This window comes from Protobothrops mucrosquamatus, unplaced genomic scaffold (assembly GCF_001527695.2).
Source record: "Protobothrops mucrosquamatus isolate PMUCROS unplaced genomic scaffold, P.Mucros_1.0 scaffold88, whole genome shotgun sequence".
Lineage (NCBI taxonomy): Eukaryota > Metazoa > Chordata > Lepidosauria > Squamata > Viperidae > Protobothrops > Protobothrops mucrosquamatus.
Window position 1 is genome coordinate 253,008 of NW_015386464.1, and position 17,554 is coordinate 270,561.

At 34.3% G+C, this 17,554-nt stretch overlaps 1 protein-coding gene across 1 annotated transcript in view; it reads left to right on the forward strand.

Annotated features, from left to right (window-relative positions):
• The window catches only part of LOC107284429 (dystrophin), a 73,628-nt gene that overhangs the window by 38,371 nt on the left and 17,703 nt on the right, over positions 1–17,554 (forward strand). The window contains exons 9-13 of the mRNA XM_015812486.1: positions 3,127–3,263; positions 3,896–3,934; positions 13,624–13,689; positions 14,492–14,557; positions 16,545–16,703. Coding sequence (XP_015667972.1) covers positions 3,127–3,263; positions 3,896–3,934; positions 13,624–13,689; positions 14,492–14,557; positions 16,545–16,703 — 467 coding nt within the window. The remainder of the gene's footprint in view (positions 1–3,126; positions 3,264–3,895; positions 3,935–13,623; positions 13,690–14,491; positions 14,558–16,544; positions 16,704–17,554) is intronic.

The window sequence follows — 17,554 nt, forward strand, 5'->3', positions numbered from 1 at the left end:
TCCATTTTTTTTCCTTTTTTGAAGATGGGAACTACATCAGCTCTTTTCCAGTCCTCTGGTAGTTCCCCAGTGCTCCAAGATCTTTGAAAAATATAGTTCAGTGGTTCTGAGATCACATCTGCCAGTTCCTTGAGAACCTTGGGGTGTAATCCATCTGGTCCTGGCGATTTGAACTCGTCTAGGCTGGACAGGTGCTCACTTACCATTTTCTTGTTTATCTTAAGTTGTGTTTCTATACTGTTTTTTATGGCACTATTTTCGGTAGGTTGGTCTGCTTTTTCCCTTTGTGTAAAGATAGATGCAAAAAATGAGTTAAATAGTTCTGCTTATTCCCTATTGCTTGTCACCTTCTTGCCATTTTCACCCACTAATGGACCAATCATTTCCTTCACTTTTTTCTTGTTTTTTACATGTTGAAAGAAGCTTTTTTGTTATTTTTTACTTTGGTCACAAGCCTTAGTTCATTATGAGCCTTAGCTTTCCTCACTTCATCTTTGCAGGCTCGGGCTATTTGTTGATATTTTGATTTAGGTATGTGCCCTTCTTTCCACTTTCTATACTTGTCCCTTTTATCTTTCAATTTATCAGAGAATTCTTTATGCAGCCATGCTGGTTTCTTTTGAGAGTTGTTATTTTCCTCTTTGTTGGTATTGTGCTAGACTGGGCTTCTATTATCTCACTTTTCAAAATTTCCCAAGCTGCTTGAGTTGTTTTCCCCTGGAGGATTCTCATTCACGGAATCCTTCCCAAGCCCTCTCTAAGTTTATTGAAATTAGCTCTCTTGAAGTCCAAGTCTCTAGTTTGACTGTGTTCTATTGCTTGTGCTTCCATAATGTTGAATTCCAATATTGCATGATCACTACCTCCCAAGGTTCCTGTGGCTTCAACACCTTCTATAATTTCATCTCTGTTAGTGAGAATTAGATCCAAATGGCTAATCTCCTAGTTCCCTTCTCTACTTTTTGGGAGACAAGGTTGTCTGCTAGGTTTGTCAGGAATCTGTTTGATCTTCCACTTGGTGCAGAGTTTGTCTCCCAGTTGATGTCAGGGTAGTTAAAGTCCCCCATTACTATTGTGATTTGCTTCCTGCATACCTTAGTTAGCTGACTAGCAAAAAGTTCATCTATTTCCTCTGTTTGGTTGGGTGGCCTATAGTATACACCTATGGCAATGTCATTTTTCCCCCTTTTATATTGACCCAAATGCATTCAAGACAGTTTTCGTCATTGTTGTGCTATATTTCTGTAGAGATGTAGTTATTTCTTATATAGAGAGCAACTCCACCTCCTCTTTTATTTGGTCTGTTTCTTTTAAATAATTTAAATCCCTCTAGCTGTGTGTTCCATTTGTGGGTTTCATCTCACCATGTTTCTGTGATGGCAACAATATCATATCTGCCCTCATTTCTAGTTCACCGTTTGCTGTTCATACTCTGTGCATTGGTGTATAGACATTTGAGTCCTTTATGACTGACCCTGTGTTTACTTTCTACATAACCTGTGTGGTGCCTGAGTTCCCCTATTGTTTTACCACCTATTTGGTTAGTGCACTTTGTGTGGCACTCACTATCAAAAGCTTGATTTTGCTTGACAGCAAGGTTGATATTCTTGTCCACACACACATCTATGTTACATGCACTGATAGCCCTATAGTTTTTAGATTGCCGGGGACAGGGATGTTCTGTATCAATTAACTCACTGTCCCCGCTGTTTAATTTAAATATTCCTCCAGAAAATCTGTGAATTTATAGCTGAGTAACTCAGTCCCTTTCTTTGATGGATGCAAACTATCTCTTTTGTACATTTTTTCATTGGGCCAGCTACTGACATCGTGACTAATATATCCAAAGCCTTCCCCTTTACACCACTCCTTTAGCCACATATTGAATTGTTCTATACACTGGCCTTTTCCATTTTGCTCTTTATACACTGGTAAAATCTCTGAAAAAGTAAGCCTACAGCCTATTTTGCTACGTTCCTGCCCCAAGCTCTGGAAATCATTCTGCACAGAGAGTACATCTTTTTGGGACAGATCGTTAGTGCCAAGATGTACAATAGCCTCCACATCACAGTCCTTGCTGGCATTCTTGATTATTTTAGAAATACGCTTCTTGTCCCACTGGGAAATATCTGACATCTTTTGAAACCTCTGTGTCCTTTCCTAAATTTACATCCCTTATAATTGAATCACCAACCAGAAGGTGGCTTCTCTTTTTGGATGCCTTTCTGTTCTTGCATGACTGATGTGTAATAATTAATTAATTAATTAATTAATTAATTAATTAATATATTAATTAATTAATTAATTAATTAATTAATATTAATGAGGTGTCCAGCAGACACTGGGTCTTACTTCAACAAAAGAGGGAAATAATTATCTTATTGGGATTAAAGCTGGAAGTTTGTTAGATCGCAAAAGTATATAGAAATAGCTACATTATCTAAGCACCCTCTCTTCCATGTGTTGTTGAAAGAACAGACCAGAAGTCAGTCAGGTGACTTGGCACCATAATATTCTCTCACCCTAGACTGTGAAGTTGAAAACATAGATTATGGTTCATACTATTCATTTCATTCTGCAATGGACTGATTCTGAATGGAAAGAGAGAAAGATGTGTTTCTTTCCTGCTGTTTAAAAATATCTACTGTAAATCTAATAAGCATAATAGAAGTCTGTTACACATGGTAACAATCCTATCACTATAAAAATTGATGTTTTTGTTCCTACTTTTTCTTCAAGTCTGCTTTTATTGTGACATAGCAAGCTTGTTATAAAAGAGCTATATGCTTGGTTGGTTGCAAAGGTGTTTGTCAGTTTACTCTCAATATGCTTATCATGTAGAGAATTACAGATTATCATGGGTTTGACATACTTGTATTTTAACATATGTGTTATTGTAATCTTGCAATCACAGAGTTCTGTCTTGTAGAAAAAATGGCTAAAAGCATAGAGGAAAATCTAAATATTCAACTAAATGTTTCTTCGCATGGATATAGAATTAAATTTTATTGCCATGTAAAATGACTACAACACAGTTTATTTAAAAAATGGCAAAACAAACAACTGATGTGAAAAGTTTGCCAAAAAAACCCTAATAAAATTCTATTGCTGAAATATTGCTTTCAGACTACTTCAGGAGAAGATGTCCGTGACTTTGCCAAGGTATTAAAAAATAAATTCCGAACAAAAAGATACTTTGCAAAACATCCGAGAATGGGTTATTTGCCTGTACAAACAGTGTTGGAGGGAGACAACATGGAAACGTGAGTGAAGCATATTAATAATATCTCATTTGATAAATTCTGAGCTTCCCAATTGGCACTGCTCCCTATACTTCCTGATTACATAACACCTTTTTCATTTCTTTCATATTTGTTTATTTTTGTTCAAAGGAAAAGGCAAGCTGACATCTTGGTTGCTATTCTCCTTGTTTTTTATCACCTGAAAAATCCTATATTAATTTAAATTATTAACAAAATAAAAATATATGTTGTCTTAATGATTGCTTGGAAATTCTTCCAAATATCTGTAATTTATAGTTGAGTGCATAGAAATAAAAATGCACTTTTTCCTCTTGATGCGGAGAAAATATTAATGTTTAAATTCAAATTCACAAACCTGTCCCTTGTAATCCTATAAGATTCATAGAAAAATTTATCTACTAATTATTAAAACTTGTTTAATGGGAATTGCATTGCAGCTTGCTATCTTTCTATTTTTCTCTTTTAATATTTCCTTTCTCACGTTTTGGCTGCTTTCATGGACATTCATGTTAGTCTATTGGATTTTCTTGATTTTGGGTTTTGTTTTGTTTTGTTTTTTTATCCTTCTGTAATTATTTTGCTGCTAAGTTTTTTCTGCCTCTCTCTTCACCTCCTCATTTTTTGTCTTGCAGTCCTGTTACTCTGATCAACTTCTGGCCAGTAGATTCTGCGTGAGTACTTTTGCCAAAGTGTCCTGCTATTGCTGCTGCTGTTGCATTCCGTCACTTTTGTTTTTAGTTTCAGTTCATTTTTTTCCATATGTCCATTTCCATCCTCCATTTCCCTCTTAATGTTTCTGACAGAAAAAGAGGCAAGTCCATTTCAAGTTAGTAGAAACAACAGGTTTGAATGGATTTCACAAAATTGTGTACAATATATATATATATATATATATGCAGGTCTTGGCGTATTCGGGTCTTTTCCCGTGTAAGATTGAGAGTATCTTGGCGACGTTTCGACGAGGTCCCACACACACATATACAAATTAAAAGAAAAGCGAACACCAGGATAAAATAACCAGACCATTTAATGCAAACAAGCCTGTAGATAAAAAGCCACTAAGCTTTCATCGGCCAAACTGCTAACATCATCAGAGTTGGAATAAAAGGAGATCTGGGAGCCAATTTATGTAACCACCTGCCTCTGTGCCCGGCTTCTCGAGCGCGTCATGGGCCCAGTAACTGTGCTTGACCGTAATGCGTCGAATTGCTCTGCACTTGGCAACTTGCCCATGGCCCCTCTGCACCATTGCCAGGTGCGGAGCAATTCGACGCATTACGGTCAAGCACAGTTAATGGGCCCATGATGCGCTCGAGAAGCTGGGCGCAGAGGCAGGTGGTTACATAAATCGGCTCCCAGATCTCCTTTTATTCCAACTCTGATGACGTCGGCAGTTTGGCCGATGAAAGCTTAGTGACTTTTTATCTACAGGCTTGTTTGCATTAAACGGTCTGGTTATTTTATCCTGGTGTTCGCTTTTCTTTTAATTTGTATTATGATGCCCAGGATTCAATGGCTTATTTCCAGTTGAATTATGTTGACTTTTAGGAGTAAGTGGCTATTTTTCTTTTTAATCTTTTATGAAGTAAGTAATGGAGAATATGAAAAAAATATGCTCTTTATACAGGAATAGGTATCTATTGCTTCAAAATATTTGTGCTAGTTAATTCATAAAGTCTGTCAATTAGCCAAAAGGAAGCCTAAAACTAATCTATGAATAGTACTTAAATTTGTATAACTTCTAATATTTGGTTTGCAAGTAATACTTATTAAAATGAGTAGCATTAAAATTATACTGTTTAGTATAATTTACTAAATTATGCTAAGTGTACTAAAGAAGTGTTATGCATATGAAACACAGGTTATGGTAAAGACTAACTCCACCTGATTAAGAGGCTAATAGTCTCTTTGCTGCTTTGTATTTGAAGTATTGGATTGCATGAATGTTGGTATCTACAACTACATTATTGTGTCTGCAATAGATTTCTTGCTGTATGTTCAACGATACAAGGGACATAAAAAATAATTTTGACTGGCCTTACTAATCAGACTTAAACTGTAGGGGTTAGGACTGGGTTCATCCTATTCAGCAGTATTCCACAATATTTTCTTACAAGAAATTCAGTAGTGAGTGATATAACACCCCTCAATTTTGATCTTAGGAAAGGCATATGAATTATCATGAAATTGCATACATGATCCCCATCCATTCCATTAGGTCTAAAGAAGGCTGGTCTGTCATGTTTGCCCTGTGCAATGCTTCCATGATAACCCAAAATCTATTATCTAATAACACTTTTTAAAATTAACATCATAAATTCATGAATGCAGCCTAATTTCTAGGTAGGTAGATAGGTAGGTAGACAGATAGACAGACAGACAGACAGATAGATAGTTTTGACCATTGGGTGCAATAGTTTATACCACTTTAATATGGTTTGTAATCTAGAGCAGAGATTCCCAACCTTTTGGGCACCAGGGACCAGTTCCCATGGAGAAAAGTTTTTCCGCGGACTGGAGAGTATGTGGGTTTATGTGCTGCCTGCATCCCACGGATGGGGCTTTGCTTGTTTGTATGGACTGGTTGCTGACATGCTGCGGACCGGGACCGGTCCACAGACCAGGGGTTGGGGACCCCTGATCTAGAGGCTATAAAGTTTTAGAGTCAGTGATAATAAATTGAGGATGAAATTCAAAAATGTGCTAAGCTTCAAAATATTATTACGTTCAATTGAGAGTTAGCCATATGCTGCTCTAAGCCTGGGAGACAGTGGGTAAAGGCAGTAAGACTGATATAGCAATTTAGAGGCTAAATTGGAATACATGTATTGACAAAACAAGTACCATTAGAGAAAATTTAAAAAACAAAACTTGAGAAATTAGTACAGCTCTATAATATGTAAAAAAAGCAAATCTTACACAAATATGAGGCATGCAATAAAACAAACTTAACATTTTGCATCTCTTAGTACAAATGGCTTGTACCACTTGATAATATTTTTCAGAACTATTTTCATCATACTGCCAATAATGGAATATTTGGTTCATATTATTATTAAAACTGAATTTCTCTTTTAAAACATAATATTATAAAATAGGTTAATTATTCAGTTTCTATGGATAATCAAATGATTTTCAATATCAAATAATATCATTGCCTGAATCCTTTTGGAATTTCATAAATTGGCATGAATTCCTTCTGACAACTGTATGACATCTTCACTACCTAGGTGTCTGTCATGCTTGGCATTATTTCTCTCCTTCTTACCTAATCAGGATTTGTCATTTTAGAACAAGGCTCTGTTTTCATTTATAATCTCTATAGAATTTCAACAAATGGAGATATCTTCCGGAGTTTCTCCTTTGCTTTCTGTGACTCTTGTAGAATTATTTTGTGGATTAACAGTGTTCTTAAGATTTGGCTAATAAAACAAAGTCCATAAGAACTATTCTTTTCTCTTGATATATATGTCCTAGAAAGAATATCAGGAATTGAAAACTATTTGCTCAGTCTATACATCAATTATAATCAATGTTTCTATTAAGTTACTAGTCCTTTTTGGATTATTGTAGAAGCAGTATATAAAAATCTGGGTTGTTTTTTTAACCTGTTTTCACTGTTTTTCCATAAATTAGTTCATGGAATCTTATGCTCCATATTCTATTGCTAGTATTTTTGCTCAATACTCAATAATGTTTTAGAAATACATATAACAACAAACCGTCTTGCAACAATATAGTTCTTAATCTTGAAGCAGCAGAACATCTGACACAGTGACTGGTTCTTTCACATTGAAATTCTTCTAGATTCATGTTTTTTAATTTTGATTTCACCTATTTAGTATTCGCTGTCTTAAGCTAATAGCTGGCTCAATAGTGATACTATATAGTAGTTTCATACTTAGAAATGTTTGCTATCTCTTCATGTCTTTGCTAGATGTGGCTAGAGAAGGCATTTGAACTTCTGTTTAGTTGGAATTGTTTTTTACCTGCTGAACAGCTACAATATGTCTTAGAACAAATTTGCATTTTCTTTTATTTATTTTTAGTTTCTCTTTCAGTATCATCTAGACCTCATTCTAGTCAATCATTGTATTCTTTTATGTCTGGTTATAGCCTTCATCATATCTGTAAATGTCTGATTTCATCTGTTGAATCATCTCCTTTGTTCACCTCTTTAGCAATAATCTTACCAATCTGTACCAAATCTTTTGCCCTCTATCTAAAACAGCAGGAAATCTTCTATTGACAGTAGGCTATAAACAGTTATTCCTGCTAATATGCTGTTTTTATTTTATTCTACAGTGAGCAATTGAAAATTGTTCATATTTGGGCTCTTAAGAGTTGTATCCTCAACAGCTATTAATTTGATCCACTCTGTAGGTCAGTATTGGGGAACCTGTGCCCACCCCCACCCCCTGAAAACTGATGAATTACATCTTCCAGCACCCTTATCTTTAGCCATACTGGCTGGGACTGTGAGAGTTGTAGTTCAGCAACATATGGAGGGCTACTGGTTCCTCATCCCTGCTGTAGATTCTTCTACATTGACTCTCATATTATATTCTTCTTTATTTTATTTTATCCCTTAGTGGCACTGGAATTTTCTCAGATGCATGAATTACAGGTGGTACTTGTGGATTCATTTTCATGGAATATTACTCTGGTAAGAAAACTAGGCGTTAAAGCAAATTTTGTAATTTGTATCATCATCCCACTGATCTTCTTGACCTATTTCTATTGTTACCATTTTTATTTTTATTTATTAGATTTATATCCTGCTTGTAGCTTTATATTTTGCTCAAGATGGTGTGTTTGTGCCAAACTGAAATTAATAATAAAAAGATCCAGTTTCAGCATTGAATTGTGCACCTATTAATATTTTAATTAATTAAATTAATCTTAATTATTTAAAAAAAACCTTTCCAGTTCCACTCCTTGAATTCTGATTACCATATGGACACATCTATGAAGTTTTTGGCAGAAATATCATTTGCCTTTTTCTTGGATTTTTTTTATTTTGTTCTTTTACTTTTCAGTTCAGCATATAAGTTCCTTCAAAGTAGTATTCGGAACCAGTCTGCCAGGGGCTACCCTCTGTTTAATAAAATGATTTTTCTTGCAGTTCTTTTCAAGTATAGTTCAAGTTCTTAATTTTGTATCCCAGTCAAATTAAAAGGTTCAGTATTTCATCATGGTTTTAAAACATCATGCTATTTTGTTTATTTATGTATTTTCCAACATATTGAAAAAAGTCTAGTTAGTTTTCAGTAAAAACATGTCATGTAAAATGAAATCCTAAGTCTATTCTATATACATAACAAGGGATAAACTAAAATCAGAGATAAAACTTAAAATCAACTTCCAATACCCATACTATAAGAACAAGAGAGAGAGGAATTCAGTCACCCACAGTCCAGGAAAACACATCAGTCTTGCTATAGTGCCTTCCTAAAACCAACATAGAGGCAGTCTGGGGAAGTCTCTTCCAAAAGGATTAAGCAACACAAAGAAGGTATTTTCCCACATTGTCTTTACTGTCTTGCTGTAATAGATACAAAATTATGATGAGGATGTCATATAATGAATAACAAAAGTTGTGAAAAATATATTTTTTTGTTTAGAAATTGGATAATTCATATCTATATTACTGTTTCTCTATAATCTGTTAGTCTGAATTTATGGCCCATTTTATGCAATTCATGTAAAAGATTCATCCCCATTATCACTAAATTAGACCAGCAGCAATTTGTTGCTTATATTGTTTCTTAAATTTAAAAGATGCTGATTTTCTGATAAGTAGGATTCATAAGCCCAGTGCTTTTTTTCTTTAAAAAAAAAAAAAAGGTGCCGGAATTCACACACATCATACAACCCAACTTGCCTACCCTATAAGGTTCCATCCAAAAAAGGTGCCGGAACTCCGTTCTGGGCGTTCTATGAGAAGAAAAAAAACTGCATAAGCCAATAATAAAGTAGGCTTATTAGGGTTTACTAGATATCTCCATTGCTTGTAGCACTTAGAAAACTATGGTAGTCCATTGGTACTACCAAGAGGAACCACAATTGCTTGATCATGAATTCCATTCTGTATTACCATGAAATCATTATTTAATAAGAGACAAGTCGGTCATATCTGGTTTTATCCTTGATGCCTTTTCTTATCTAATTGTCATAAGTGAAATTCTTAATGTAAAAATATTGCCTTCATCCTTTATTGTGATCCCATCCTATTTTTGCCATGAACACCAGTTTTTGTGAAGGCTTTTGCTGGTCTATGTTTTACTTCATTCTTCTTTCTTTCTCTTCTGGCAGTGTTGACATTTTGTTTTAGAGAAAACAAAATGGCGAAATATGTGTATTAAAACTGATTCAAAATAACTGCCATTCTAAAATTTTCAGGATAGTATTCTCTATTACTCCTATCATTCTTACCACCTTTTGGTGATTTTTTTTAAAAAAAATACTTTTAAAAATTAATTTTGAATTCATTTATTAATTCACAAGTGTAGAAAATAAAAATAGGTAGGTCCTAGAAGAGATCAACCCCAACTGCTCTTTAGAAGGCCAGATCCTGAAGTTGAAACTCAAATACGTTGGCCACCTAATGAGAAGGAAGGACTCACTGGAGAAGGGCCTAATGCTGGGAAAGACTGAAGGCAATAGAAGAAGGGACGACAGAGAATGAGGTGGCTGGATGGAGTCACTGAAGCAGTAGGCGTGAACTTAAATGGACTCCAGAAGATGGTAGAGGACAGGAAGACCTGGAGGAACGTTGTCCATGGGATCGCGATGGGTCGGACACGACTTCGCAATTAACAACAACAACAAAGACCAATAGAAACCAATTTCCATTTTTTTTTAAGGAAGCAGGTGTAAACAAACCAAGATAGCAAAACTTAGTGATGGTCATTACAACAAAAGGAAAGTAAAACTTTAAAAGGTAAATTAGAACTCTTCTAATTATATACACTTAATTATAAATAGGGACCATATTTAGAGATGACTATGAAGGTAATGGATTTATATCCCACTTCTCATAGATGCTTGGGCACAGAGCTTATTAATAAACTTTACTGAATTTGTTTAGTACGGAGTTTTAAAAGATCCAACCAAAGTGTCATAAATGTCAATTAGCAGTAATCATTTAAAAAACCTAACTAATAATATAAATATATTTGAAGTGTATATATGTAAATATGAGTAATTTCTTATAAGAACCTATGGCAGTACAGATTGAATAGAAATAGAGAAATAAATTCACAAATTAAAATTCTAAGAAAACAAATCTAATTGATTGAAAAATTGTACAAAGGTTTGAAAATGCTTTTAGAATGCCACTCATCAGTACTTTAAAAGCGTCTAATTCTTTAGGATGAATTACTTCATACAATAAAAAAAATATAAATTGAACTGTTTTCCCATAACAGACCCATTTTACAGCAACTTTTAACATAAAAGTATAGATAATTTCTGCTTTATTTCAAGAAAAATGAATTGTTTATTTTTAGAAGTGTTTTTTCCCTCTTTTTTCTGTTTACCAGTTGAGACACAATACCTTATATTTACACAGTATGGAGAACTAACAAAAAAATTAATTTTGAATTAAGTTGTTCATGGTAATAGCTTGAATAAAAAAGTAATACTCATACCTGAACAGTTCTCCCACTAAAAACCACTGCAGGATTTTGTTACATTGAAACAAAGTCTTAGTCAAAGTTCTGGTCAAAGATTGATTGCAGTAACAGTGAAAAGAAAAAACAGCTGTAAGAATTTATTAATTCATCAAACTAATGGAATGGAATACTATCCTCAACAGCAGTCAGGTTAAAAAAGCTAGGGAAAATAACTCACATTAACCTTGTCACGGAAAGTGGATTAAAAAAAAAACAATTATCCATTTACTGAAAAGCAAAATATGGCTCTTTTGTAGGTGCGTATGTTTAGGGACGGTTTTATTTATCTAATATTACTATAATTGTTTTTTGTTGCTCTGGAAAAGACTATTCAAATAGGAATTTCATCATGATTTGAAGCATCAGGACCCTAAAACCAATATATTTAGTACCTGAAGTTTACTGATCGCTATGTTCTCTACTGTAACTCAGAGTGCTGCCTAATAATATAGTTAATGGATATAAATCACATAATAATATTAAAAGTTTATGATCTTGTGGCGCTGCATTACTAGCTGTCTAGGGCCACATGCAGCCTGTGGGCTGTAAGTTGGACACTTCTGCTTTAAGCAATACTCTGTATCAATAATCAAAGTTTGAAGGATTCATTTAGATTGTCAGTCCAATCATTTGCACAGTACAGGTATTCAAATTAAAACATTTGGAAGGAGAGCTTCCTAGCCTTTGCTTGAACACATGCAAAGAAGGGGTGCCTCTCTCTGGACAGTTGCTTCCGTTGTCCAATTATTCTTACAGTTAGGACTGTATTTCCCTAATGTTTTATTAAAATGAACCTTACTCTATCTTAATCATTATCCGTGTCCTTTACTCTGGAACTAGAGAGAGCACCTAACTTTTTTTTCTCTGATGTACCCTGCAAGGTGTTTGTAGACGGTTGTTACTTTCCCCCTCAGTTGACTTTTTAAAAAGCTAAACAAGACATAGCTAGTGTTTTTCTTTCTTCTCAGAGATTAGTTTCTACATTTCTGGTCACCTTTGTTCTCCGACAGACTCTGATTTCTCTGAATCCTTCATGTAATATTCAGGATTTGACATAGTGGTTGAGGCGAGGCCAGACCAAACCTAAATAGAGTGAAACAAATGCTGTAAATATTGGAAGTTATATTTTTGGGGATAAACTCTAAAATTCCATTTTCCATTTTAGCAGCAGTATTAGCTTGTTTAGCAATCCATACTACTATTCTACAACTATTCCATAACTATTCCAAAATAGTTTTCACAAGTACTATTACAAAGCCTAGGTATCATCCATCCTCTACCTGTGGACTTTGCGCGCGTTTATTAAATTTTATTCTGTTAGTTTCAACCATTTAATCTTTTTTTTAACATCTCAGGTTTGTTTTGAATTTTATTTGTTCCTTCTAAGATATTAACTATCTCATTTAAACCTGTAAATTGTAAATTTATAATTATAAATTTATAAATTGTAAGACAGTCTGGCAAGCATTCCCTCCACCACTCCATCAAAGTCCTTAATGAAAATACTTAGGGCCAAGCATAATATTCTTTTTGATCATGAATCCTATTGTAGACAGGCTACATTAGATATTTTAATAACTCTTGGAAATTGTCCTGATTTCTTTTCAGTACTCTCTTTGGGCCAGCCTATTGCAAATCCACGTAGAGAGCTGTTTCTCTTTCCTCTCTTGAACCATCTTGCTGTGGCATAGTTAAAACAATTCATTGCCACTGTATCTAGCTTTACTACCAGTGGATTGCTCACTGCAATTTTCTAGTCAACTTCTACATGTCTTGCTTTATAATTCACTATAAAGTCAATATTTCTATTTTAAGCAATCAGAAGCCCCCATTTTGGATATGCAACTGCAGATTTGTCATATATAAGTTTTGGAAATTTGAGCGCAGGGAATAAATTCAGTTATTCAAGCAATTAAGACACTGCCTGTGAATTGGAGTATTGATTTCTCTTTGAGCCTTTAAAGGTGCATCAGCAGGAAGATGATATGATATTATCCATTTTAAATTCATCATCTTATCTTCCTTACTAGATAGAACAATGTATTGTATGTTTCTAAATATCCATGATGAACCCAAAAAGCAAGCTACTTTGCATTGCCTTTTTATGAAATGGAATAAACATATACGCTTCTTTTTTTTCTTTTCTCCTAAAAGATGTGTACAGATTAGTTGCAATTCAAAGATTTGCAAGCTGATTTTTCTGACCTCATAAATCTCTTTTTCTTCATTTGTAGGAAAGCAGTGCTTAGTTCTTAATGGTATTTCTTTTCATTCTGTCTAAGGGTCCCTTCATTGGGGTAGTTGACACAAATTAGAAAGTAATTACTATAGCTTGTGATATTAGATCAGGAGAACAAAGTCTTTGCATAATATGGATTGAAAAAAGAAATGTCTTGGGAACTGGGAAAAAGATAACTTGTATGAAATATTTCATGGGAAACAGAACTGACATAACATTCTGAAAAATTTAAAAACCTTAGCATACCTCAGTTGCCAAAGGCAATTTTGTCTATTTCCTCTAAGAGTTTCTCGCCCTAGCTTGAAAAACAACAGGTTGCAAATAATCATGTTCCTAAAATCAGTAAAGCTTGCCAGTATAAGGCTAGTAACACCTCAGAGCATTTTTCTTTCTAAGAAACTAATGTTTATTAATCAATTATTAATCAATGTTTTCTGCCTTGTAGGCCTGCTTCGTCCCCTCAGCTTTCACATGATGATACGCATTCACGCATTGAGCATTATGCTAGCAGGTACGAGATCAGGTGGCTTGTTAGGCAAATTTTTCTTGAAACATTCATTGTTTTTTTTTTAAAGTAAATCATTATCACAACCACCATTACTCAGATGTTAAGAAATGAAGTTAGTCTCATTTCAGGTTCCTAAGATTTATGGTATAGATGTTTACTAATTGCTATGCATGTTTACTAATTTCTGCTAATCAGCTTGCTAACTAATTTGCATGTAGAACTACTGCATGTGTTTAGAATGTATGTTAAGTAATTGAAAATAGGAAATGAAGAACACATGGTTTTATTTACATCTAATCTGCTTTTGTTCAAAACACACTATGTGTTTTGTTTTTCTGGAAATATACTTTGGTATATACTACTGGGCGACCACGTAGTACAAAATAATAATTTACACCCAGTATCTAATCCTCAATAATTTATAAACTTTAATTCAGCTTCTGATAAAGAGGACATTGAACTGCTGTTAAAAAAATATAAAACAATGCTAGACTCACAACTTTTAGAAAATTAGTACCTCAAATATTACACGATAATTGGCTGTTATATTACCATTTTTGTACACTCATAGGAAATTGAGGGTGGATAGATACAGCAAAAATAATACTTTGTTTTATTGCCAAGAAAAGAGTTGAAATTTTCACATTTCATGTGTGTTGAACAGAAGTTGACTGAAATCCTACACAATAATGAGTGTTTGTCTGTCTGTAAAGCATATTCCAGGATTTCATCATAATGATATTTTTGTTCTTGATTTTAATTAGGAGGGTACAGTGAATTTTAAGATGTTTTCCTTTCTTCATAGGCTAGCAGAAATGGAGAACACCAATGGAACATATATGAACGATAGCATTTCTCCTAATGAGAGCATGTGAGTTTGCCTCTGAGAAATTATAGGAAATTTAACATATGCATGCTTTCGGATTTATGTAGTTAAGTTCTTAAGCATAAACATTATTCACACTATGTATCTAGAAAGCTACATAGCTAATAACTCCAGGTTATTAGTTGCCAGACACTATTGAAGGTAATATTTGAAACTTAACATCACCTTCTTACGTAAAAATGCATTAAAAGGGAAACAAAAATGTCATTTTTGTAAATATTTTAAACATGTATTTTTGTTTCCTTTTAAAGTTCAACAGACATCATAGATTAAAAAACAGTCTTTGATCAAATGTAGAAATTCTGATGATTTTCATGAAGCCACAAATAAGACTGGAATAGCTGCTGATTAAGGTCCTTCATCAAAACTGCTCCAAAGCTCAGGACAGAGGACTAAACAAGATTCTAAATACTGATCAACCTTTAATGTAATTATTTGTTTAAAAGTCAGATACGTATATTTGTTTCTATTCCTAGTGAAATCACCTTCACTATGCAATTATTACAACTTTTAATCATATCAAGATAGTATTATCCATTTTACTGAGACTGTAGAGTTTCTATCAGTTACCACATATTACCATTTTTATGGTAATTATGTAATAGATATTTTTTGTATAGAATGAAGAGGAGAAAGATTTTAATACATAAATAAATGTTTTTGGCTAAACTCTGTTGTTTCCTATTTTTTAACAAAGGATCAGGAACTTAGTGTTTATAATCATGCTAAGTTCTTCTACAAAGTGAAAAATTTCCTAAAGCAGACATGTCAAACTTGCAACGTCACATGACGTTGCGCAACGTATCGGGATGGTTTTGCCATTGCTGGCAATGGGGTGGGCGTGGCTTCCGGATGATGTGTCCGGCCCACGGGCCAGCAGTTTGACACCCCTGTCCTAAAGGATTTCATTTTTGAATCTGTTTTAATTTTCATTTCATTAAATGAATTGATTTGGGGAATCAATATCTATTTTTAAAAGTTACACAATATAAGAAGAGAAACTTTAACTTGAGGTAAATAGTATTTAGCTGAACATTAATTTATGATTTCTATAATTTAAATTTAATGGTGGAGTAATCTAGTTAAATAACCAATTTATTACTTACTTTAAAGAGAAAGAAGAGGGGGCTCCAGATATCGCCTGCTTTGGTTCTAAGAGCAAATTTATATTTACTGGTTTCTGGATCATATTATCAGCTTAACTCAAATTTCATCTAAATCTAAAGGTGTTGGCAAATACAATACAGATAATCTTCAGGAAACAATGATAATTGTGACTGGGAAGCCTGCTACAACAATTGTTAAACAAGTACTATGCAAATCATTAAGTGAGGACCTCATGCAATCACAATTTCCAAATTCCTGCTGGCTGAGTTCCCTAGCAGGGAACATTGGAAATTGTGATAACAGGACTGTGTGTGTGTGTGTGTTATGGCTGCATATGCAATGGCTGCATCCTTTCATAGAAAACAAGCTGGTGTGACATTAATTTGTAGCTGAAGATAGTAATCTTGAATTTCAGCAAAGAAAGTGATTTCTGAGAACTCAGTTTAGCTTGATAGCACCTACACATTTTCCTGTGCATTATTTGCTATTGAATCCAACTTACTCATAATTCATTCTTTACCCATCTCTTTCTTTAAAGAGATTGTACCAAACAATAAGCCCATTGATTTTAAACATTAAAACCTTGTATTTCTATGAGCCACCAAGACACACATGTGTGCACACACACACATAACCTACCGTATGTATGTATCTATATATATCGTGACTGCGTTACATTGAGAAGTGCTTTATACTTTTGCCTCATTTCTTCTGATTTTTTTCCAGTTTTTAATTAAAGAAATTTTAACAGAGTAAAAACAATACAGACTTAAAGCAAAAGGAAAGAAAAGAAAGAAAAGAAAAGAATAAGAGGAATATATATAAATGCATTTATATTTTATCTTCTCTTCTTTTTTCCTTAAAGAGATGATGAGCATTTGCTAATCCAGCACTACTGCCAAAGTTTGAACCAGGAATCACCACTCAGTCAACCTCGAAGTCCTGCTCAGATTTTAATTTCTTTAGAAAGTGAAGAAAGAGGTGAGCTGGAGAGAATCCTTTCAGACTTGGAGGAAGAAAATAGGTAAGCTTCCTACAATATCACTTCCATGCATTGACATATTAAATAATCTAGTTTGATAATAACATATCAAACCAGAAAGCAAAACAGGTAGAAAAGAAGTTGGCTTATATTGTAATTTACCAATTTAACAGATATGTTTCTCTTCTACTTATGAATGTGATTTGTCATGTTAAATGTCCAGATGATGAAATTCTATTATACTTAAACTTAATACAAATTTTAAAATCTTATAATAAAATATAAATTTTGGCCTGCCATAAATAATTAAAAAAATGTTTGTTAATTTTGTATGTAAGCATGGTTTTTTTTAATTATGTATTAGTAAATATATTTAATAGTTATAGATGGTCTCAACTTACAACCACAATTAGGACCAGAATCTCAGTCATTGAGAGAAGCAGTCATTAAGTGGGACATCATGTGACTGCTTTGCTCAATTACTGCAATCCTGGCACGCCTCATTGTGGTTGTTAAGTTGAGAGTAATACTAGACATATTGGAATATTATGAACTGCATCCAGGGAAACAACTGGCATCGTGGGCCATATCCGGAGGATCTGGTCCACGACTCGGCGGAAAATCAGGCGGCGGCTTGGGAGACAACTGCCGCCGCAGCATTGGACCGAGTTGTGCCTTTGCGGCCTCTGACCCTACGTAGATCTCGACTGGCTCCCTGGTTCACCGGGGAGCTGAGAGAGATGAAACGTCGGAAAAGACGCCTAGAGAGCAGTTGGAGGGCCAGCCGAACCGAATCCGATCGAACACAGGTAAGGATACATGTTAGATCCTACCTAGTGGCGATGAGGGTGGCTAGGACTAACTACTATTCCTCACTCATCGCGTCATCAGAT